Raw genomic sequence first — 24,856 nt, 5'->3', positions numbered from 1 at the left:
CCTACGAAGAGTAGAGACAATTGCTCCTGCTTATAGAGAACAATGGCAGCCCTTCATTGGAACTTTAGCAAAATAAAGGCTACAAAGTTTGGGAGAGGTTTGAAGGTCAAATTTCCAATTGCTACTATTTGAACTAGGAGATTAGTACCTTCAAGGCTCACCAAATCATTGCAGCCATCACAAAAGAGAAGATGAGCTAGTCTCTTCTCATCAACAACCTCTTGAGGACAGATATGCCATGACATAGAAAATAGAACACGTCTCTTGGGGGAAGTTCTCTACTCAAGTAGCTTCTACAAAGGGGAGTGGTTTGTTTTTCTGGATTTACCAACTAATTTACAAAGACATAGACTTCACAACATTAGGAAAGCTAGGGCCATTATGGAGACTATTATGAAGTTTGTACCCCTAGACTAGGCTACTACAAACAACCCTAAGACCTGAATTGCTCTCTTTTCCAAAGGAGACATTCTACTTGTAGTGTTTGCCACCAATGGAGAGTGTTTTAACCTTTTTGGTATAGGAGGATGGTAGACTCGTGAGAGAATTTAGATCAATCAAAGTTCACGAGATGTTCTCATCAAAGAATTAGAGTGATGGCTCATTTTGAGAGGAGGTGGTACTTACACCTAGATCTAGTCCTTGCATGATGAATGATTGCAAGTACTAGGCTTATTGAAGTAAGCCACTCTAGAGATTACAGTGGGGCCAAGGGGAGTGGGGTTTGTAGAGATTTCTTTGTAGAAAGACCCAAGGTGTTACCACTAGATTGAGCAAGACGATCTAGATGGGCAGGATTATAGCAATGCTAGGTGCTAGCCAACATTGGATTTGATAGGGGGAATCTCGTTGCTTTTTGTGGCTAACTTCTAGAGAAGATTGGATTATAGCTTTAAACCCAAGATTAGAGCAATGCTTGGTGCTAGCCAACATTGGATTTGATAGGCGGAATCTCGTTGCTTTTTGTGGCTAACTTCTAGAGAAGATTGGATGATAGTTTTAAACCCAAGAAAATTTCACTCTTTTTATGGTATTAGGTGCACAAGAGTTTGGCACTAAGCTTGTTTATGGCATGAAATGATGTGAAGTGACGGAGGAGACCCAAAGACATTGTTTACGGGATTGCCCCGAGGTTCAAGAGGTTTGGATGAGAGCTGTCATGATGATTTTTCATAGTGACATGGAGAAATCTTGCTTAGGTCATGCACAAAGGCCCAACTTGTGGTTATAAGGACATTTAAGAGAGCTAATCATATCTCAACTCTAGCTAGCTCTTAAGCAAGATAGCCACAATATATTTTTCACAAAGATGAGAGCTAGTAGTTTGTATCATAGCTTGGTTTATTTGGGCCACCACATGTACTCATACTATAGATTTACTTAGAGGATCTCTCCAAGATTTGGACAAAGATTGTTTGCAAGAGGTCGAATAGGCTCCTAAGTGACTTATAGACTATAAGGAGGAGAGATGCTTTTGTCAAATCTGAGATCTAGCACTTTCTTTCATTTTTGAGTCGCACAAGGTCTACCATTATAGGCATTTGCATCAATTATTCATTTAGGCCTCGTAATAGACTACATTTTTTGTTTTTGTTTGTTTGAAGTCCCTTTACAAAGCTAATTTTGCACTTTGCCTCGAGATGTTTTGTCCTACAAGGATTTATCAATAGATTCATTCTTTTTTCCTTTTTAAAAAGTACACTTAAAGTTCTCCAACACTCTCACTCTTTAAATATTACAAGAGCTCAAAGTTATCCCCTAGGTATTGTGGTTCAAACATAATACTTACACTATTTGCATTAATTGCTTACAAGTTAGCATTTCCAAGGGGAAATAAGGTTCGCCCAATGATACATATGAGTGAGCTTAAGCAAAATTGAGAGATAGCTCTAATTTAGTGAATTATGGTTAACTCTTCATTACCATGCATGAAGGTAGAAGAGCCATAAGAAAGCTCCCCCAGACACGGATAGGCAGCAAATACTCACAACATTGTGACTACCACACAAATACCCCACACACATGCACGCACACGCGCGCACACACACGCGCGAACAAAAACACTAAACATGCAGGTGCCAGCATGTATGCATGTATAGACATAAATATTCAAAACTAAATTTAGCTGCGCAAGCATTTTGATGCACATTGCAGCTATCAAATATACAGAATGAATCACTACAAAGTTTACAAGAAATTTCAAGTTGAAAGGTTTTCAAGGATACCGATCAAAAGATGTCCAGCTTCATGAACTAGCATGCGTCTTTTGTATGGAGGCCATATACTAAGCACTTGGACAACTCCACTTCCCCCAAGATATATGGCATCGGCCAGCACCAATGCCAGAACTGAACCAACTGTAGGCCGGATATCTACCCCATTATTGACTAAGAAATTGAATATCGTAATCGCACTTATTAAAAGAACCACTGAACTCCCAGATAAACCCCATTTCTTAGGAGATAATTTAGATGCTGCACATAAAAACTGTATCCAGTGTGAATTGGCCTGCTGCATAAACAAAAAATCTATAAACCAGCAACATCAGTATTAAGTGTTTTTCTTACCTTCTAGTCCAGCCACCCTCAAGAACTCTCCAGGTGTTACATCTCGAGGACCCTCTGCTGCTGCAAACCAAATGAAACAAGCTAATTTAGAAACAGAACCTTTTGCAACTAGTTGAAGACAGAGATTCATGAACAAGAGAACCTTTCTCAGCTCTCTGGCATAGTCAAACTATGACAGAAAATATCCTCAAAACCATGTGTTTCAAGATGTTGATTGTATACCGGCATAAGCAATACAAGCAAATTTAAAAATGAGAAGAATGGCATTTGCAGAACCTTTCAGAGATAAAGCCTACCAGTTCTAAAGGACATGTTGCGGTGTATTAAGGCTACATCTGCTGATGTTCTGCTGCGTGGTTTTGGTTAAGTAAATCAGATTAAACAAAGTTCTTTCAATTTCAGATCAGAAATTCTAGCAACATTAATGTGTGCAGGACACAGCATCGAACTTTACATTACCTGCACTCCTTAAGAGCATTTACTATTGTCCTTCATTTGCCTACTTTTTGCACAAAGTGAAACACCTTGCAATTTTGTAAGTTATTGTACAAGAACACCCATCATTTGTTTGGCTGATAGCACTGCTACAAAGTAGTCATCCAGAGTTTGTTCACATAAAAGGACCATCTTGATAGGCACAAATTGAGCCGTGGAATAGGCATTCTGACCTGCCCACACATGCAAAATAGAGAGTTCTCAAGAATGTAGAGAGCTTAGTGAGTGAATTCCTTGGAGATGACCCACTGATTCATGTAGTCATGACTCCAGGAGAACCGTGGGTCTTGTGTTACATGATGATGGTCGACTATTGTGTCAATCAGAGATATGAGGGGAAATATCAATACTATATAGGTCTAAAGTAATCTTGTGCATAACAGCAAGCTAAGATTTTCACACTTCCGCATGAATCCACTTCCAGGCTTCTCCAATGCAGTTTTTGAAAGAAGTATGTAAAGCAATTATAGCCTATTTGACAGTTAAAGAGGAGGAGGTTTCTAATAAAGTCATCCAAGCTTCACCACAATTCAAGACCTAAAGATACCCTCAACCTGTTGTCATCATTGCAGAAGAGAAGATGTAACCAACGAAAGATCCCAGCTGCTCTTGCAAATAACAGCTGGGAGAAAGACCACAAACACCAAATATATTTATGAAGAATAAAACTTAGAAACAGGAGAGGGCTTAGAAACACAAGAGGGGCCACACAATTAACCAAATAATTATACAGATCATTTCTGAACTCCAGAATATAAAACAAATGCCTGAAAAGATGTTAGCAGATTAGTCAGCTCATGAGTGAGTCCAGGCATGTCCATTTTTGGGCTGGCCACTGTAGATTATTTTAGGTATTTTTTATTGTCATCATTCTAATGATTTAGGCCATTTACTACTGGACAACTGCATATGTATGCTGGCTGACCTGTTATTTTGTTGGCATTATTTTAGGCCTATATATTCAGCTCCCTCCTCCTTAGTCCGCATCATCATCATCCACTTGCAAATTCCCAATGCAAGTCCTATTGGAGAGAGGGTGCCAATGCCAGTGCCCACACAGCCAGTGACTCACTATTGTACACGACTATCTCATGTTTGGTATATATATTCCATTTCCTGAGCATATCTTTGAGTTCTCCCTTTGCAGTGTTCTTATGTTTTTTCTAATTTCTCTTTTCTCGTGTTGTGCACTGTATTACAGCAGTCTTCTATGCTTCCATCATTGCACCCACTTCTGACATGGTATCAAATATCCGTGTTCGAGCTCTGGGTGCTGTTTTCTGCAGTGGACAATCTGACCTCACACCATTTTGCTGTTGATCAGCCTCCTACTGTCTGCTGCAGCTCAGGCGACCTGTCCCTGCTGCAAATCAGCCTGATTTTCTGGCCCTGAAGCCTACATTTCATCTGAGCTGCCTGTATTTTTTAATTTCTGCATTGATTTAATGCTATCAACTGCATTTAATGCCTTATCTGTCTGCATTTGATCTGCAGCTGCTGCATTTTCAGCATTTAATGCTTGTGCAGGCTGGGTGACAGTGATTTCAGCCTTTTCTAACTGCTTTCACCCTGATTATTTCAGATTTCGCAATTTTTTTATGATCAGCTCCCCTTAACACTACTACGTGTGAACTTGTCATCCATGCAGTTTGTGTTGTGTTTGATTGTACTCTCTGTATTCTTTATCTTCTCATCCTATCCTCTTCACATGGTATCTCCTTGCTATTCTACCGATGACCAACTTCACGGCCCTAATTACCTAACATGGACTGCTGAAGCTTGGCTTGTGTAAAAGCAATTGCAGTATGTGGTTTCTACCGCTATTGAGCCGCCTCAACCTCCCACTCCTCTTTTAGATCATTGGGACAAGGACAACCATGAGGAAGTTGTGCTTACATGGAATTCTGATGATGCCCGTGTGTATTCTAGTCTTCTTCGATGTATCTCTAAAGAAGTTCTACTGGCAATCACTGGCTACAGGATAGCTTCAGAAGTATGGGAGAACCTTCAAATGTTGTATGAGGCTCCCTCAGCCATGCATGCAGTTACCCTTTATGGACAACTCCAACAAATGAAGTTTGAGCCTAAAGGATACTATCCAATCATTCTTACTTCGTGTTACACACGTACAACATCAGCTTCGGCATATATAGTCCGCACTTCCAAAGGCTCATCTAGTTAGGACTGTGCTCAATGAGCTTTACACGTATGTCCTCGATGCTACTTAAGCATGAGGCGTCATTGGGGTTACAGGGGAGGCATCCATCTCAATATGGTGGCCCTGATGAGGCACGTGCAAGTTTAGAGAGGGTTGACAGGAAGAAAAAGTCAAAGGCATAGTGTTATCACTATGGTAAGAAGGGACATTTGCACAAGGATTGTAAGGAGTTAGCAACTTCATGAAAGAAGGAGAAAAAGAAGAAGACAGAAAATACGAACTCCTCCTCTAAGTCATCCTCCTCCTCCAACTCCAACTCAAATCCTCCACCCAAGGCGAAGGGTCGTCTCAGCTATAGAAGCTAAGACAACACTCCATGAACTGAGATATCCACCAATAGGGGTGTGGACAACAATGGAAAAGTGGGCACTAGTTTAAGATTGATGATGGAATGATCAAGGATGACAACTAACTACACAGCCCATCTATTTATAGATAAGAAACCAACCAAAGTTTGTGAGTTTTCTTATGGGACACACATTTTTTGTAGCATTTTGAGTTATGGGGCTGTTTAAATGAGCTAATTAAGGTTTTAATGTGTAATGCACCCTTTTTAGCTTAACACATACTGCTCAGATGCAAGGTTGAAATGTTGAATGTTGTGACTGAAACTCAAGCATAAAACCCTCCATGAGCTCAAAAACTGCTATGGCGTTTCTACTCTTCAAAGAGCGAACTACCTCATCAAGGACCATTGGGAATCAAGTTGGGATTCCGCCCCCTAAATGAGCTCCGACAAGCCTTGAGAATCCAAGACATGCCACATTTATTTGGACTAAGTAGTTAAGTTAGACCCGTTGAAACCAGTCTTATCACCAAACGCATTCTTGTTGGTTGCAGATATATGGAAGGTTGTGTGAGGTGTCAAATAAGTGGGTGGCATAGAATAAACTAGTAGATGACTTGGTGGTGCTACATGTGGCACCAAATTTTGTGAAGTGCCTCTAGATGTTTGCCCCAAAGGAAATAATTAACCAATCTGTGATACATGTGCTAAACAAGTATAGGTTGGCCCACTAGGAATCGAATGTTGGTAAAGTGTGAGACCAACTGTGGAATGGGAAAGATGGGAGAGTCAAAGTGCAAGATGCGGAAGCGTAGGACAAAGACTGAGAGAGAGTGAACACAGAGAGGAAAGAGAGAGAAAAGGAGACAGTGTAACGCAGAAAATCTGCAGTGTAGTATGCTGTATAAGAGTGCAGAAATATACACGGGGGTAGAGGAAATATCTGCATGTGTCTCCGTCTAGAATACCTCGATCTCCGTCAACCTGAGCATAGTCAGTCTCAGCCAACAAATCTCAAGATCAAAATGAATGATGGATTGTGCCACAAGCTTGCTATAAATAGCCAAAAAATAGGAAATACTAGCACCAAGTCGGCTGTGCAGCCGACTGCAATAAAAACTGTCCGACTACAAGCACTACTGATGTGGCGCCTGCTTACGTGTCCTCTGTCGTACTGTGCTGACGTGGCACTACTGTACTCTACTGACATGTCCGACTGCCTTATCCAGCGGATGACTCTACCTCTAACACCCCCTCTCAGATCCTGGACAACGCAGCAGGCTAAGGGATCTGGAATGTTAACAAAGTAAAGCCTGGGGAAGCGCCTTCGTGAAGAAATCTGCAAGATTATCCTCCATCTTGCAGTACTCCACATCAATGGTCCCATCCAGAAGCTTCTCCCAAATGAAGTGATACTGGATCTCAATGTGCTTCGTCCGGGCATGGAATACAGGATTCTGCACCAAGGCAATGCAACTCTCGTTGTCACACCGCAGAAGAGTAGGATGAGTCTGGGGGCAGCCAAGCTCCTCCAACAATCTCCAAAGCCACACAACCTCACATGTGGTGGAAGACGCAGCCCGATACTCCACCTCAATAGAAGAAAGGGCTACCGTGGGCTGCTTCTTGCTACTCCAAGAGAGAACACCTGTACCCAAGGTAAAACAGTAGCTTGTAGTAGACCGGTCAGTGGTCCACATTGCCAGCCCAATCCGAGTCACTCCAACCTACACGAACAAGATCTAAAGCATTTGTACCGGCTGGATAAGAAATCCCTAAGTCAGAGGTCCCCATCAAATACCGAAGAATCCTCAAGGCAGCTGCCAATGCACCTGTTTGGGGTCACTCATGAGCCCCGCCAAAAGATCCACAGCAAAACAAAGATCAACACGAGTGTTGAGAAGCTAGATCAAGGATCCAATCAGCTGACGGTAGCGGGAAGCATCCGTCACGGGAGAATCTGAGTGTGAAGTGGCCTTCCAGTTCGAATCCATAGAAATAGAAATGGGCCGACCATCTCAAAAGTCACCAAGAGCTCCTGAATGTATCTCTAGTGAGAGATGAAAATCCCCCTCTGAGACTAATAAATCTCGTGACCCAAGAAGAAATGAAGAAGCTCCAAATCCGTCATCTCGAACGTCTGATATAAAGCTATCTTGGTCTCTCGGACCTTCTGTGCATGATCCCCTGTTAGAATCAAACAATCAGCATACAACACAAACAACAAACGACCAACCTCGGAAGTGTGCACATAAAGCTGCGATCGGCCTTAGAGCGCCCATATCCCAACGTCGACTAGAGAAACAAGTTAATCTTCTCGTTCCATGCACGCGGAGCCTGCTTGAGGCCATACAAGGCCTTCTTCAACCTGTAGACTTTCCCATCCGAAGACCCAAAGCCAGGAGGCTGCTCAACATAGATCTCCTCCTGCAAATCACCATTGAGAAAGGCCAATTTCACATCCAACTGATAGACAGGCCAGCCAAGGCAAGAACATCTCGAATAGTCGCCATACGAGCAGTGGAGGCAAAAGTATCATGGAAATCAATGCATAGGCACTAAGTAAAACCTTTAGCAACAAGGCGAGCCTTGTGCTTGTTCAAAGAACCATCGCTAAGATACTTGGTCTTGAAGACCCACTTGACGCCAATCACCTTCTTGTGAGAGAGACAAGGCACAAGAGACCAAGTGTCATTCCTCTCAATAGCCTCCAACGCGGCTTCCATAGCCTTCCGCCAATGGTCAAATTGCAAAGCCTCCTTCACTGAAGTGGGCTCACGATCCTACATAACACGGGTCATCAAACAATAGTTAGAGCAAACAAGCTCCGTAGAATGTGCTTGGTTCCTCCGTGACCTCCGCGGTCCATCCTGTGTTCCCACTCCTCAGGGACCCCCTCTATCCCTGAATCTCGGATGGTGTCACGTGCCCAACGAGGAGGAGGCCAGACCTCTCCCCGTCGCTCTCCATCTACTGAAGACTCGGGACCATCCACCCACAGCTCTACTGGGGTGGCTAGAGGAAGGGAAGACTCTGAATCAAAAGAAGAATCTCCATCAAAAGACTCTGGCTTCAAGGGAATTGTCTCGTGAGCCAAACTCTCCCCTCGATCTCCAAGGACGAGGTACTCCTCACCCCTCTCAATGGCCGGAACTTCCACGAACTGCACATCTTAGCTCGTGTAGACATCCCGCTTGACAGGATCAAACAGACGATAACCTCCGGACTGAAAGCTGTAGCCAACAAAAACCAGTCGTCGGAAAGCCGCCTCGAACTTGTCACGCTGTGTCTTCGAGATGTACACATAGGCGTCACACCCAAAGATCCTGAAATAAGAGACATTAGGTTTAGTCCCAAATTAAGCCTCAAAAGGGGTCATCCTGTCAACAGCTGAAGTGGGAGATCGATTGAGGATGTGAACTGTGGTAGCCACTGCCTCAGTCCACAAAAACTCAGGTGTCTGTCGGTGCTCCATCATGGTGCGCACCATCTCAATCACACTGCGGTTTTTCCGCTCCAAAATGCCACTCTCTTAAGGAGTGTTGGTATTAGCAAACTCCTGGTGAATGCCCCTATCTGCACAAAAACGAGTAAACTCATTAGACATAAATTCACCACCCTTGTCTGAATGCAAGGTCTTTAGTCGCCGGCCAAATTGGTTCTCCTCAAAGAGAAGCCAATTCTTGAAGTGAGAGAAAGCCTCCGACTTCAAAGTCAAGAAATAGGCCCACGTCATCCAACTGTAGTCATCTACGATCAACATGAAGACAAGCTCCCCTTCAAGGACTCGGAAGTCATCGGGCCACAAAGATCCGTAGATACAAGCTCCATAGGTGAAGTAGACCACCTCGAAGCTTTGGTGGGAATTGCATCCCGATGCAGTTTTCCACGAAGGCAGGAGACACATGGCTGATTGCTCACCACTATGTCCGGCAAACCTCGGACAAACAATCCCCATGACGCCTTCCGAAGGTACTCATAGTTCAAGTGGCCAAACCGAGCATGCCATAGCTCGGACTATGTCAGAGAGGTAAGAAAAAGAGAGGTAAGAGCTGTAGAAGACTTCAATTTGTAAATGTCATTCTCCTCATACCCTGCTGAGAGAACCTTCCTCGATCCACAATCAAGGACTCGAACAGTATCACTGTCAAACTCCACCAAGAGGCCAAGAGCACAAATCTTATGGACCAAAAGTAAATGATACCCCAAGCCTGGCACATGCAACACCTCGAAAGTGTGGGTATCACCACATCCATCTGGAATAAGCTGCATCTCACCTCGCACAAAAGAGCTGTCTCTAATGAGAATATACCCACGCAAAGGTCGCAAATGGGCAATACCAACGGGAGAAGGAGTGCCGAAAGGCACCACTGTCCACAATCCACTCACGAGCCTGGGGAGCTACCATCGTAGCATTAGAAATCTTCGATGTAGAGTCCTCAATGACTATTAAGTGTAGAAAAGCAATTGATGAGGGTGCAGCCACCGCTCCAAAATCCTTCGTGTCCTTCTTCTTGGTATCCTTATTGTCTTTGTCGAAGCAATCCTTCTTCCAGTGACCGGTCTTACCACAAATATGGCAAGTTGATTCCTTCTCCTTGTCCTTCTTGGATTTATTGTCCTCCTCCTTCTTTTGGTCCTTTCCCTTCTTCTGAGAGGCTTGACCAACCAAAGCCTCCAAATTGGAAAGCATTTTGTCCCTTCAATTGTTCCTCTTGGTCCAAGACCATAGGAACCAACTCTTCCCACCGAAGAGTCAACTCCCGCCCTGATGCAATAAGAGCGGAATAAAAGGTGCCGAATCATGGCAGCAACTGGGACAACAAAGTGATCGCCATGTCTTCGAAGGAAATAGGCTTCCCCGCATTTGAACCTACATTTGAAGCTGCCGAAGCTTGTAGATGTGTTCCCGAAGTAAAGAAGACTTATTCACGGACAAGGTCCGCATTTGCACCTCCAAAGAAACCCTCTTCATCAGGGTCATCCGGTTTTGCATCTGGTCCAGCTCTAGCCATATCTCTCAAGCCACTGTCAAGTGAACGATGTGAGCTATCACGGCTATGGTGCAAGACAATATATATATATATATATATATATATATATATATATATATATATATATATATATATATATATATATATATCCTGGCATTCAGTTTGTCCCAATGAGACTAGACCTTGGTCAACTCTGCACGAGCATTGGAAGAGAGTTTGGACTCATCTCTCACCGAGAGCCTATTAATCTCCTCCATCACCAGTTCCGCCAAATCATAAGACTCCAAAATGGCCAACATCATAACCCGCCAGATGCGGTAATTGTCACCATCAAGCTTCTGATCCACTGGAAGAGCCGATAGGACAAGCCCCTTCCTGTCCATGATCACCTAGAACTCCAAATCAGTCTCAGTAGACATGTTTACCTGCAATGCCTGCACAAACGCAAAATCAGCCCTTCTGACTATGTAAACGCAGCCTTCTAGGGCTGATTCCTTTGCTGCCCAAACCTTCTTCACCCGTCGGTGGCGATGAAAAGGTAAAATCTGCAATGGAAGGCCTAAAATGCAACCTTTTTTCCCTTCGAACAATAATAAACTGCAACAAATTCACCAGTTGGGCTCCTTTCCCACACGCCCACGCTCGCTTCAGCCTTGATCCGATGCACAGCCCTCCCGCTCGCCCTCGAATCTTGGAAACGCATTCTTGTGTCATGCTGAAATCTCCTCTTCAGATAGGTTCAACACTCGGTCAGTCCATCTTCACCGCTCTAATACCATGTCAGAGTGCAGCGATGTGGAAGCGTAGGACAAAGATTGAGAGAGAGTGAACATAGAGAGAAGAAAGAGAGAGAGAGAGAGAGAGAGAAGGAGACAGTGTAATGCAAAAAATCTGCAATGTAGTATGCTGTATAAGAGTGCAGAAATATACACAGGGGCAGAGGAAATATCTTCATGTGTCTCCATCTTGAAGACCTTGATCTCTATCAGCCCGAGCACAGTCAATCTCAGCCAACAGATCTCAAGATCAGAATGAATGATGGAGTGTGCCACAAACTGGCTATAAATAGCCAAAAAATAGGAAATACCAGCACCAAGTCGGTTGCACTAAATGCAGCCGACTGCAATAAAAACTATCCAACTACACTCCTGACGTGTCCCCTACCATACTGTGCTGACGTGGCACTGTTGTACTCTACTAATGTGCCCGACTGCTTGTCCAAGAGTGGAGCTCCCACCATCATTGCACCAACAACACCTAGCTAAGGAATAGTAATGTGACCTATGGGATGCGTGCCTAATGGTGTGGTATCCCAAAGTGTGGTGAAGTATGGACTGGATGAGTTTGTGTGAATGCAGTGAAAGCAAATGACATTTGTATAATGGGTGGATTGGATGGGAATTGAAAATGTGAAGATTGATTTTGATTGAATGAGAAAATTGAAATTGTGAAGATTGATTTTGATTGAATGAAGAACCAAAAGCAACTTCATTGGAGTTAGCATGTTACGCAGAGGTATCACTTGACCTTTTGATTCTATAATCACCTCTTCTTGTGTCTATATATTAATATGTGTTTGGGTCTTCATGATAACTTACATCCATTACTTGTGTTTCAGGAGCAGGAATGAAAGAAAAACTTGCAAAGTTGTATCATACATAACTTGAACTGTATTTTGTAGAACAATTGACATTGGATAGCTCAAAGCTCTCCCACTGCCATGCAAGATCTTTCAAGTTGTAGACTCGATCTATGGAAGGATATACCAAAAGTAATATGTGAGGTGAGGTGGATTGTAAGCGTAGGGGCTCACTACTATAAGTCAAGTTTTCTCTTATCTCTCCCTTGAGACCAACTTGTATTCCTCATTTATGATCATCAAGTTGATAGAATATCTTCATCTAGAGGAAGCTCCACCCTCTCTTTCTTGGGAGAGAATTGACAATATTAATCCCTTGAAGCGGATGTCATTGGCATTGAGGAAGATTGCTTTGGTAAAGATGTGGAGGGCATCTCAAAAGGTGTTCTTGTGTTCTAGAATAGCAAACTTCGTTCTTCACAAAGAGCAAGGATCTTGAGCTCTTAAAGCACCTTTGCTCTGATACCATGTAAAGAAATGATATGACAAACATAGAAATCGCAAAGTGTAGGAGAGCACAGAGAATGCAATCTATAAAATGCTGAATTAAATTGCATGAATAAAAATGAAGATGATACAATCAAGGGGCCTCGAACCTTAGTGTTGTTAAGAAACCCTTCACCCGCAGTTTGCGTTTTTGCGTTTCTCCGTTTTGCGTTTAGGGTTTGCAGCCCCAAAAAGGGGCGCCACCCTAGACTAACTGTGCCTATTTATAGGCCACTCTCTCACTCATTCTTTACGACTGATTTATTCAATCCGTCCCCTCTTCTTTCCAATCTCTCCACTACCCTCACACCCCTTCAGGAGAACATTGCGGTTCGTGGTTTGTAGTTATCTTCATCATCTTCCTTGTTCTATGGCACCCTTGCTCCCTTGTATCACATTCACTCCATAATTCAACACTTCATCATTCCATTCATTAGAGTTTCTGCTCTCTTCTCTACTCTTCTCCATGTTTGCTGAGTTCACTCCATGTCCCTCCTTGCAAACCCTATTGTCTCACCGGTACGTCATCTTTTGACAAGTGCCTCTAGAATCAAGGTAGAGATGTCTAAAGAAGAGGTCAAAGAGTGTCATACTCAAGACAAATCCCAAAACGTAGCTGCAACAGTCTATGCTACCTAAAGATGATGACGACTGATAATGGTAGCAAAATGCTGATCTAGCAGCAACTTGAAGCAAGCATTGATGATGTCAACACATCGGAAGGCTCTGAAGGCTCGGTAGCTGACTAGTGACCTGCTCTAAAACACAAAAGTGGCAGCTGCAAAAGACCTTCTGAACAGCAAATACAAGGGCCGGTGATGCAAGCAACTCTTGCAAGATGGTCGAGGGGCCCAAATAGAATCTTCTTTTTCATTCATCTTTGTGTTCATTGTCTCTTGTCATATATTTGTGTTTGTTATCTATAGACGAGCATTTGTTTACATTACAATCCAATGATCAACATGAGGTAGAGACTAAGGAAGAGTTAGTCTAAAAAAGTCTCCTCTTCCTCTAACTATTATGGAGGGTTATATAACCAATAGGCCTATTAGTGGCTTCTCTATTCTAGCAAACACACATAGTATGAAGAAATGCTCTAAACATAAAAAGCACAAAACCAATTATATGACAAAGCACATACTGATAAACTCAGAACACAATTGGGGTTAGGGTTAGGGTAACTCGGAGACAATGAACACAATGAATAATAAAGTGAATGAATAATGAATATACAATGCTCATGCAATAAATACACTATGCAATGAATACTGAACCTCAAACTCTTGTATATCTAGGATCAAGGTAGAGATTATGAGCTATAGAGTGTGTCGTACTCCGAATAGATCCTGAATCATAGCAAATGCAGCTTTTGAGTGTCGAACACCGGCAAACGCAGCCAAGGAAGGCTAGATCCGATGCAAACAACAGTGCAGGAGAGAGAAAGACTAAAGACGCAAGTACCTGAGAAAGAAAGTCTAAACAATAGCTGTTAGATGCAAACGCAATAGACAAAGGTGTGAGAATGTTAGAGCGGCAACCAGAAACCGAAAATGCAGTATTCAGAAAAGAGAGAAGATAAGGGGCAACGATTCCAAGCTGATGGTGACACCACCAAATGCTGACATCACCATCAAACACAGCAGCAAACTGTAGGTGACAGCTCCAAGGTACCAGGCAACAGCTACAAACAAGAGATGAAAGCTGGAATCACGCGCCAGATAGTAGCAGATGGCTGGGGGAAGCTCTGACCGCGATTATCACAATAAACGTAGCCGTGTCTAAGGGGTGATGATAGGATTGCCCACTAGGGCAATGGCACTCTCATTGGCACAATAAGCAACTGTTTGCAACTCGCAAGGAAACAGTAATACAGCTAGCAAGTTCCATAGATAGATAGCCTCCATAGTGCCATCGAAAAAAGCTTGATACTCAACCTCAGCCCCATGGAAAGCGCCACCATCTCCTGCTTACAACTGGCCCAAGAGATAGATGTTGTGCCCAAGGTGTAGAGGTAGCCTCTATGGAAACGCTAGGTGTCAAGATTGCCCACTCAATCAAAATCAATGTACCCCTACAAGCATAAACCATAACCATAAGTTAGTCCATACTTATAAATACACCGTAAATATCTTAACACACGAAAACAAGCAATCCAATGAGACATTCTAGATGCCTTGAAATACTAATTAAGAAAACTCACTAAGAATGCAAAATCTGGCCTAGTACAAAAAAACCAAAGTAATTTCCCTACAATAAAATGATATGTTTGAGCATCAAATGGCTAACCCGAGGTATCCTTGTGCAAATCGACAGTGGGATCTAGAGGCGTGGCCACTAGCCGTATCTAATTAGTGCAATATTGTCCCACTAGTTGTAGGGCATACTTCTCATAGTCACAAGTACCGAGGGATGGGGACGAGGACGAGGACAACCAAAAATAAGGGACGGGGAACAAGGGACCATGACAACATTAAAAACATTCTAAATATACTTAAAAATTAACTATTTTTTTAACTTTACCTTTGTTCAAAATGTACATCATCAAAGTAACATAAAAAATTTAACTTAACACTATTTCACATTAATGAGCCCAAGGAGCCATCCCCCAAGGCAAGTGCAAAACTCATTGATTTTTAAATTTTAATAATACAGTAAAAATAAGCTGCCGAGAGTGAAGCACATATGTCATGACTCATTTGACAAGTTAACATTGATAATGAAATTTCAATAGTACAAAGTTGAAAGATATAAAAGCGGGACGTGACTAAAGTAGACAATTTACTCTAATAAATTCAAAATGTCAAATGACAAAAAGAGTCAAGACTACTGCAAATCAAAAATGACAAAATGGCATATCAGAAATGCCAAGGCCCAAGATACATGAAAGCTAGCGCAAAGACAAATCGAAATGGGCCATCAATCATGCCATGGTTGCAGGTGTGACTTGGAAACCTCCTCATCACGATGATCACTATGATTATCCTCATCCTCATCCTCATCCTGATGGTGCTCCTCTAGCTCTTCTATCTATTGCTCTTCCCACTCCATAAAAGGATTTGCTTTTGCAATCGTGCTTTTGTGTGCCAAGGCGATTCCTTCTTTTTTAATCCTATATGGCTGTAGGAGCTCCACAATTGCTCCAAACAAGATGAACTAACTAGCTGACTAAGTACGTGAATGGCCAAATCCTGCACATCAAGCCCATCAGCACGAAAATCCTCCCACCATAATGTTGTCAAAATCTTAAAACGCTCCACAAGTGCTTCTAGGCAGCCAAAAGAGCCCTCTAGCTCTCTATGCTGTGCTAGCTGATTTCTAATTTTTCTCCTCATATCAACATCAAGCACCATTCTCCAAGATAGTCCTCCAATCAGCCCGAACCTCTTTGTCTTTCATTTAATTGCCGCCTTGAAACTCTGGATCCAACACAAATGTTGTTGTATGCAAGGGGAAATAGTAAGAATTCCATCTACTGATACATAAGTCATGGATGGACTCATACTCATACCTGTCTGCATCGAGCTCTAAATCCTTCAATCTCTCTATCAGCTTGTCCATGGCCTCATGTACCTTGCCAATGCATGGCTGCATACCATCCACAAGCCTCAACAAATGCATTATTGGCTGCACCATAGCATCAATGCGCTTCACATCCGCCCAAAACACAAGATTCTTTGCATTCTATCCCAGTAGCAGTGATAGCCAATGGTGAAGAAGTAAACTCATCACTTAAAAAGAGCTATCTTAGAGCACCATTGCATGTGCCCAATCGATCCAACATAAGAAAATTGAATGCAAACCGAGTTCCAAAATATTTTAGCAGCATGTTGTTGGACTTCTTGCTGGACTCATGGCGCAAGAACTTATGATTCAGCACAAATGACACCATCAAATTTGCATTATCAATGACAAGCTGTATCCGTGGCAACCTTCCAATGTCTTTTAGCAAATTGTTCAAACGGTGAGCCATGGAATAAGAGATAGTAATATGTGAATAGACATTCTACAAGAAAGCATCGGACTTGTGCTTGAGAAAGTACACCCACATGTATCTAGAAAAATCATCCATGATCAAAAAGAAGTACAATGCCCCATTTAAGGCGGTACTGGATGTGGAACCACGAAGATCTACATTAATGAGCTTAAGGGGTTCTGCAGCATGTGTGATAGATTGGTGAGGAAAGGGTGTACAATATTGCTTACCTAGATGACATGCTTTACAAACCTCTCGAGATAGTTTTAGGCGTGGAAGGCCCTCAGCCATCCCCTAACACAACAGCTCATAAAAAGAGTCATAGACAAGATATCCTAAGCAAAAATGCCAAAGACGCTCAGAGTCCATGGGCTCCCATGTAGTGGACAAAGCCTAGAAGCGATGAAACTCCGAATCATCAGCAATCCACTTGATAAGAAAGTGTGTCATGTGATAAAGGCCATTACCTTATGCCTTGCCACAAGCAATCACTAAACCAATCTGAGAGTCTAGGACCTCAACTATGGTTGCTGTGAAGAAAACTACTCACCCCAACTGGCAAAGCTGTTGAACAGACAGTAAGTTCACCCCAAGCTGTGGGACATGGTGAACATCATCCAACAAAGCGAGATCGAGACCTAGGTCAGTGGGAAAACTAACACGACCTTGGGCTTGAATCTTAACTGAGGAGTTGTTTCCTACGCAAACACTCCCGGCTACAGGGGGTTGGGAAAAAAAAATGTCCGTTCTAGGAGTCATATGATGGGTAGCTCCACTGTCCACAAGCCAAACAGGTACTAATGTGCTCAACTGTGACGTGTGGGCCTTTGCAGGCACCTCATCAGAAGGCAATTCGCAAATGTGAACGAGACTCGCATCTGATGTCTCGAAGAAGACGATATGGGTCTCTACACACTAGTCAGACAAACCCTCTAGAGTTGAGTAGTTCACCAATTGTGATGACTGACCAATGGCAATGTGGATCTGGCCTCATCACTGCCCCTGCTGAGGGTTGCCACCACCCTGCTTCCCTCGTTGGGGGTTTTACCTGACTAGGGTTCAAGGGTCTGATTCTTGGATTTTGGCTATATTCCTCTTACCTTTGATCGACACTCGTCATCATAATGGCCAACCTTTTGACAATGTTAACAATACCTATTCTTCTTAAGTATATTCTATTATCCAGGTTTTAAGTCTAGATTGATTGGTCCCTTGGGATTCACTAGCCCTACTGTGATTTTGATTTTGATTTGAGTTTTGTGTACCCTTGCCCTATTGCCCCCTCTAAGAAGATGCAAGCAAAGCCCTCTCTATCGACGACATGTTAGGAAATTGATTGAACAACTCTGCGTAACGCAACAGCTGACACTTGAACTCATAAAATGTGGGTATCTGAGGCAATGAAATCACCTGTTGCACAAAATGGAAATATTTTTGTGGCACCTTGTTGAGGAACGGGGTAACCTAATCATCAAAGGACTTAGGACCCCCGATGGTTAAGAACTCCGCAAGGAGACGCCAATACTCAGCCAACTTGACTCCTTGCACTAAATCCCATAGATTCTAAGAGTCCAAGACATACCTCATCAAATTTGACCAAGTGGTGTAGTTTGACCCGTTGAAACGAGTCTTGTCATTAAATGCATATTTAGCGGATAAGGAGCTAGAATCATGAGGTATATGTAAAGATGGATAGATGGGATAAGATACAGGATAAGATGGTGGTAGTGGGGGTGGATAAGGAGGAGGAGGAGATAAAGGTAGATAGGTAGAAATAAGTTGTTAATGTACAATGAGTGCCGATTGCTGCAATTTACAAAAACAGACATAGGTCCATATGATACTATAGGTGTAGCTAGACGCACTGGGACATGGTAGCCTTGTCCAAATGTCAGTTGGGGCACAACATAATGATCGGATGGTCCACTAGGTAATGCCATAGAGGCAAACTATGATACCAAACGATCCACACGCCAATATGGCTAGGATGCACTCTCCGAGGGATAACCCGAAAGTGTGTGCACAATCAAGCCTCCGTCATAAGTACACCACCCGGAAATGAATATGTAGAGGTTCTAAAGACTATGCCTAAATGTGCAAAACCCCCCGATATGTGTGGTGGATAATGTGGTGCACATAATGAAAGTGGAAAGAAAGGTGCATCGAAAGATGAGGGAGGGATGGCCAGAAGCCCAAATGGATTTGTAATGGACATTGTTGTGGGAAACATGATTGGTTCCTTTTGTCCATTAAAGGCACTAGATGAAGATGCACCTACTCCATATATTGACCATAAGAAATAAAATTGTTTGAAGGAAAAGGAATGGTAGAAATATTTAGAAGTTCTTTTAGCTTCTTACCTAGTTTTGTGTTCATAAAGAAATACATATATTCCTCATTACTCACAAACCAAAGCTTGTTTTGAAGAGTCCCTTCTTGATGATCATCCCCTGATCCAACAAAAAATGCAAAATCAATTGCATATATCTGAAATAATAGGATTCATATTTGGCATTGAAGAAAATAAATACTGTGAAAGTGATATGTAATCCAAGCCAAGTTTCACTTGCAGAAGGCCAATCTATAGTGGAGATTCGGAAGGTCATGTAAGATCATTAGTTCTGTGCACCGAATCTAAAGGAGAAAACTTGGGCTTACCTTCAACCTCTTACTGAGCCCTGTGTATAAGAATGAGATCATACTCAACGGTAGAAATCTAATATGACTTGTGGACTCCATGGTAGTCCAATGGTTCTCTGCCCATGTCAAATCGAGCAGTAGCAAGCTGAGAGGCCCACTCCTAATCGTTTCTGTCCATATTTGGATATGGAGACTGGAGCAGTATTGTGTATGTGTTTGAAGTCATCTAACCCTTCTATTGTTTCTCCTTTTACGAATGAGCTTTGCGATCAAAGGACAACGTTTCTCAGGGAGTATCTAGCTCTCATACCATGTAAAAAAATGCTCTAAACAGAAAAGACACAAAACCAATCGTACAACAAAGCACAGACTAATAAACTCAAAACAAAGTAAGAGTTAGGGTTAGGATCAAGGTAACCCAGAGACAGTGAACACAATGAATAATAAAGTAAATGGATAGTGAATATACAATGCTCGTGCAGCAAACACACTATGCAGTGAATATTGAACCTCAAACTCTCATATCTATAGGATCAAGGTAGAGGTTATAAGCTGTGTGTGTTGTACTCTGAGTGGATCCCCAAATCACAACAAAGGCAACCTCCGAGTGTCGAACACCAGTAAAAGTAGCCAAGGAAGGTTGAATCTGATGCAAATGGCAATGCAAGAGAGAGAAATACTAAAAACGCAAGTACTTGAGGAGAGAGAAAATCTAAATGACAACTGTTAGATGCAAATGCAACAAACAAAGGTAAGAGAATGTCAAGGCAGTAGCCAAAAACTAAAAACACAGCATTCAGAGGAGAGAGAAGATCAGGGTGACAGTTCCAAGCTAATGGCGACAACACCAAATGTTGACATCAACATTAAACATAGCAGCAAATTGTAGGCGACATCTCCAAGGTACTAAGCAACAGTTGCAAACAAGAGGCAAAGGCTGAAATCAGCCGCGCCAGATAGTAGCAGATGTATTGGGGAAACCCTGACCGCAATGTCCTCCATGAATAGGGTGTGGATAGCAAAGATACGACTCCTAAAACTACAAAAACAAGATTGAGAGAGAGTGGTGGACTACATGTCTATTTATAGAAAGTTTGGGGCACCCAAATTAGGGTTTTGTATGTGGGACACAGTAACTCTCTACGATCACGTTTCTTTTAAAATAAGAGGTTTATTCATTAATTAAGCATGTTTTGGTACTGTTAAGTCACGCTAATGCATTTTTAGCTCAACATATAAGATCCTCCCTACCACAAGGATATCCCAATCCTAAATTACATGAAGCCAATGCTCACCAAGACAAATGCACACTCCTACATGTATCTCTAAGGCTCCCATATAGCAGGCACCCAATATGCAAAACTTCATCCTAGCAGCACCTTCTCACTGCACTCAAAAAATGGCAAGTGACACGGTGTCTCTTGCTACATGAGGAAAAAGAGAATACGAAAGTGTGTTCACGCAAGTGTATTCACATGATGGAAAACCTTCCAAACATAGTTAAAAGATTTATCCTAAACATGCAACAATTACACTACTAAGGGAAACTTTTCGACTACATTTTTCATTCATTCATACACAGAATATATAGGACATGTTTGTATCTATATCTTCGAATTGTTGTCTTTAAAATATGCAGACTACCTAAACTTTTCTTACCTATAAAAGATTAAGGTCATCATGACTAGAAAATAACCCTCATAATGCTATACAATATAAAATTTGTAAATAAGTTATGTGACCGGAGTTGTTTATTAATTTCCATGGGAAGTTTTAACTATCACTATCATTGAGAATTGCATAGAGTACAAGGTTCTTAGTCTCAAATGCTCTTGTAAACCATACATTAGTTTCCACTACTTTGATGTGTGGACAAATACACGACGTAGTTATTGGACTAGTTTACATCCAATATCGCATCCTCATCAGTATCAAGAATTTAAATGTAGACTAAGAAGTCCTTTATGTTCAAACCTCCTTCTGTGTCTTACTTGGCTTGAACTCCTTGACAATCTCACACACAATTCCAAGCAAGCCAGCTGACTCTTCACCCTAACTTAGTTGGTCTTAATCCAATTTCTTTAAGAAATCCATGGGTCAATGTGAAGACATTGCCCATTGCTGATCATGTTCATAGACTTCATGCTTGATTCTTTTGACTGCAATCAAGTGCAAACCTTAGACAGTTGATGATAGATTGAAAAACAATAACAAAGCAAATCTATCCTCTTATTTAGCTCACTGTATGAGCAGCTCTGAAGTTCCATGCATGTTTGCAAAGATCCTATGTCATGTCTTGTGCATGATCATCTGCCATGATAGTAGGCAAACATAAATCCAACCAATCATGTTTTGATCCTGCAGTACTTGCTTTTTGGATCAGCAGCTGTCCAGGTGCTTTACATATCCTTATGTTGCCAACACTCCCTCTGAAACAGGTACAAACAGCACAGCCCACAAGGTTTTTCCTCCTTGTTTTGAAGGACTCCAGTCTCAAATATTCAAAATATGCAAACCTTCAACCAGTCACAAACAGCAACTTGCATCTGAAGAGCATGCATTCATTGGAAAAACACATGAATGGCAGAGACAAAGAGATTTTTTTTGGGTGATTTTTACAGTTGTGCACAAAAATGACGATAGGAACCACCTTTGAGCAGACACGCACGAACAGCCCCATTCCCTTAATTTTGACAATGAAATTCCTTCGTCATGCCGTCCGTGCGGATCCTAAAGTATTGTCAAGTACATCTAGGTAACTAAAGGTCAAAAGAGAAGTACTGACTAGAAGCACTCACGGATATTATAATACCGGCCAAAATTCGGAAGTAACCCCCTTGATTGCAAGGCCCTGTACGTCCGGGCGACAAGCTTCATGTCAGTGGCATTCAAGCACGTATCAAGAACTTTTCTCAGGTCTTGGTAAGGAGGAGGTATCACAATCTCCTCATCTGCGCCATTCTTGAAATCGGTTTCTGCGTCTTTTGCCTCATAAATGCTGATATCATCATAATCGCCATCATCTTCCTCTCGGACTGCAAAAGGCGAGCTGGAAGGCACTTTCTTTCGTTCCAACACTTGAACGGCTTCCAGAATTTGCACCGCCTTTCCGAGGTCTCTGCTCTCCAGCGCCCGGTCATACTCCTTCCATATCCTCCGGCCTGTCGGGTCCGTCCGAGTTGCAAGTATGCAGGGCCGCCGATAAAACGGCCTCTGTTGAGTTGCCTCGAGGTGTACAAGCCTCAAAGCCGACGGCGTATACCTGTGCAGCAGCGCCATCGGTACTGGCAGTCACCTTTTAGCTCTCTCCGTCATCCCTCGGAGAAGTTCATTGTCGTGTGAATCGTGATGAATATGGTCTTACCCTTATGTAAAATAGATAGATATTTCATTTCATTTCAAGTGATATAAACATACCTAGTTGGGGCGGCCGGTCAAGCGAGTTACCGCATTTCAGACGGTTGGTATCATTACATAGCTAGCGAAGCTATGCCTAGCTCGCTTTCTATTCATAAATGAGCAAAGGGAAGCAATCATGCTATTGGGCGTGCTCAAATGAGACAAATCTTTGTCTCAATGAAATGTTGTAATATTTAATATCACAAAACACCCTATAAAGAATAGTTTTTTTCCCACAAATGGGCATTGTCTACACCATTGGAGCATTTGTGACATTGTGCATTGGTGATCCCAACACCATTCATTTATGTGAATGGTCATCAACTCTCGTTAACCTAAATTTCATTTCACCTGAGAAAAATACGTGAACCACTTATTAGTAGGAAACTTGCATAAAAGAAAATTTGAAATTAAAGAGAAAATGTTCAAAAAATGTAGTCATAGTCACCTAAAAGTTTAGTCATAGTGATACATCCTTGTATACATTAGTATCCACAAAGTAGGAAAGTTGTGCGTTCCTATGATGTTGAAATTATTTGGTCCTCATGACCCTCATAAAATGTTTATTGTAGAAGCTCATAGAGGGCCTTTTTACAATAGATCATGGCCTGTCCTCTCACTCAAAACTTCATCTCCATGTTGCACTAAGGCTTGAGCTTTAAAAGGGGCATCCAAATAGAGATTTTGAGCGCATAAATCAACATGCTAAAAGGTGTGAATCCAATTACCTATGCATTTCAATGATTAGAAGGTGATCTCTATAGTAAGGAATCATGAAGTTGGTTGTGCCTCAATAGCTTTTATGATTCAAAATTGCATAATCGATCCTATGAGAAGATTTGTCTCTTAACCAAAAAAATCTATATTTCAAGGATTCACAATGAGATATTACATACAAATGTACATATAACATGCATACAACAATGTGCAAAACCAAACAATTGCAAGACACAATCAATCTCAGTTTTGCTCAAAATTTTTACTAAGATTTAGTATATTTTCATTGGGAAAAACAACACACTCTTTCAAGGAATCACAATGCATACAATGTTGAAGAAGTTTACATGCAATAACACAAATGGACTACAATCCATTAGCAGCTCAATTGTAGAGCAAAAGTTTAGCAATGTAAAGTAGGCCCACTAATTGACCCTAAGCTTCATTACTTTGCCTCATTGCTAAGCTTGGGAGGCTTCACCTTGCTTACTTCATGTTTTTTCCAACAAAGGGAATCAACCATGATGCACAATATGCTCCATGCACAATAAAATTGCACACATATAATGATGTGTAGAACCCCAATAACTCCGAGAGGTCAATGGCTATACTTAGAGAAACTTGAATTCATTTTTAGAAAACATCATTATCTTAGTGGTAAAGAAATGCACCCTTTCAAGATTCATGAAGTAACTCTGAGAAATAAGTATATAGATGATGATTGAATTGTATTATAATCATGAAAGCTATATACTAAATTGAAAGAGTTACAATGGGAAAGAAAACAAAAGTAAGCATGGTCTTTATCACTTAGCACACGTGAAGCAATGGCCATAGGCATTAGAGGTAGAAACATCATTTAAAACATGCCTCATCATTAGTTAGAATGAGCTAAGCAAAACCGCAATGGGGCAAAACATACTTAGAAACTATGCTCTTGTCCTGCCCTCTCTCTAACTTGACAATCACAAAGAAATTGTTCAAACACATAACTCACAATTTTAATAACTTTTCTCTAGAGTCCCTTAAAATATATGGAAACCTTAATCATCTCCAATACCATGGATTTGAAAAACATTCTTAAAGTAAATCCAAACCTATTTGCAAGGCATGCTTTCTCTCACATCAGTTTTGAATGTATTGGTAGAACATGTATGCATATTGCATTAATTATCTCAAAGCAAAAGTAACTACCATCATTTGGTTTACTTTTAGGTTCCCCATGATTATTTATTCATATATATGAGATAGTGCAATAAGGCTATCCTATCATTCTTGACAGCACCTACATTGTGTGTGCTCTTCTCTCTCACATCTTCCTCTTCTCCTTCTCCATTGCCATTGCATCCCCTTCAACTGGTATCAGAGCTTGATCATGGAGCTTGGCCTAGCATTACTTCAGCCCAAATTGAAGACCTAGAGTTTGGAGCTTCAATGCTAGC

At 41.8% G+C, this 24,856-nt stretch overlaps 1 protein-coding gene across 12 annotated transcripts in view; it reads right to left on the bottom strand.

The window, feature by feature from the left end:
• The window catches only part of LOC148021587 (ATP-dependent zinc metalloprotease), a 90,819-nt gene extending 68,132 nt beyond the window's left edge, over positions 1 to 22,687 (bottom strand). For 2 of the 12 annotated variants that reach the window (XR_015694344.1, XM_087697017.1), the window contains exons 1-3: positions 22,097 to 22,682; positions 2,568 to 2,627; positions 2,226 to 2,474 (exon numbers count right to left, since the gene is read on the bottom strand). Coding sequence is in view for 10 of the 12 variants with exons in the window: in XM_087697017.1 (XP_087553143.1) it covers positions 2,226 to 2,474; positions 2,568 to 2,627; positions 22,097 to 22,577 (790 nt within the window). In the remaining 2 variants the exon portion in view is untranslated. Of the gene's footprint in view, positions 1 to 2,225; positions 2,475 to 2,567; positions 2,628 to 22,096 lie in introns of all 12 variants that reach the window. The other 10 variants (XR_015694345.1, XM_087697025.1, XM_087697022.1 and 7 more) reach the window with 9 other exon arrangements.
• Between the last annotated feature and the right edge of the window lie 2,169 nt (positions 22,688 to 24,856).

This window comes from Lygodium microphyllum, chromosome 17, assembly GCF_053477565.2.
Source record: "Lygodium microphyllum isolate KBCC chromosome 17, Lygodium_microphyllum_v1.1.10, whole genome shotgun sequence".
NCBI lineage: Eukaryota > Viridiplantae > Streptophyta > Polypodiopsida > Schizaeales > Lygodiaceae > Lygodium > Lygodium microphyllum.
Note: the sequence above shows the minus strand (reverse complement) of the source record. Positions and strands in the feature narration are given on the sequence as shown.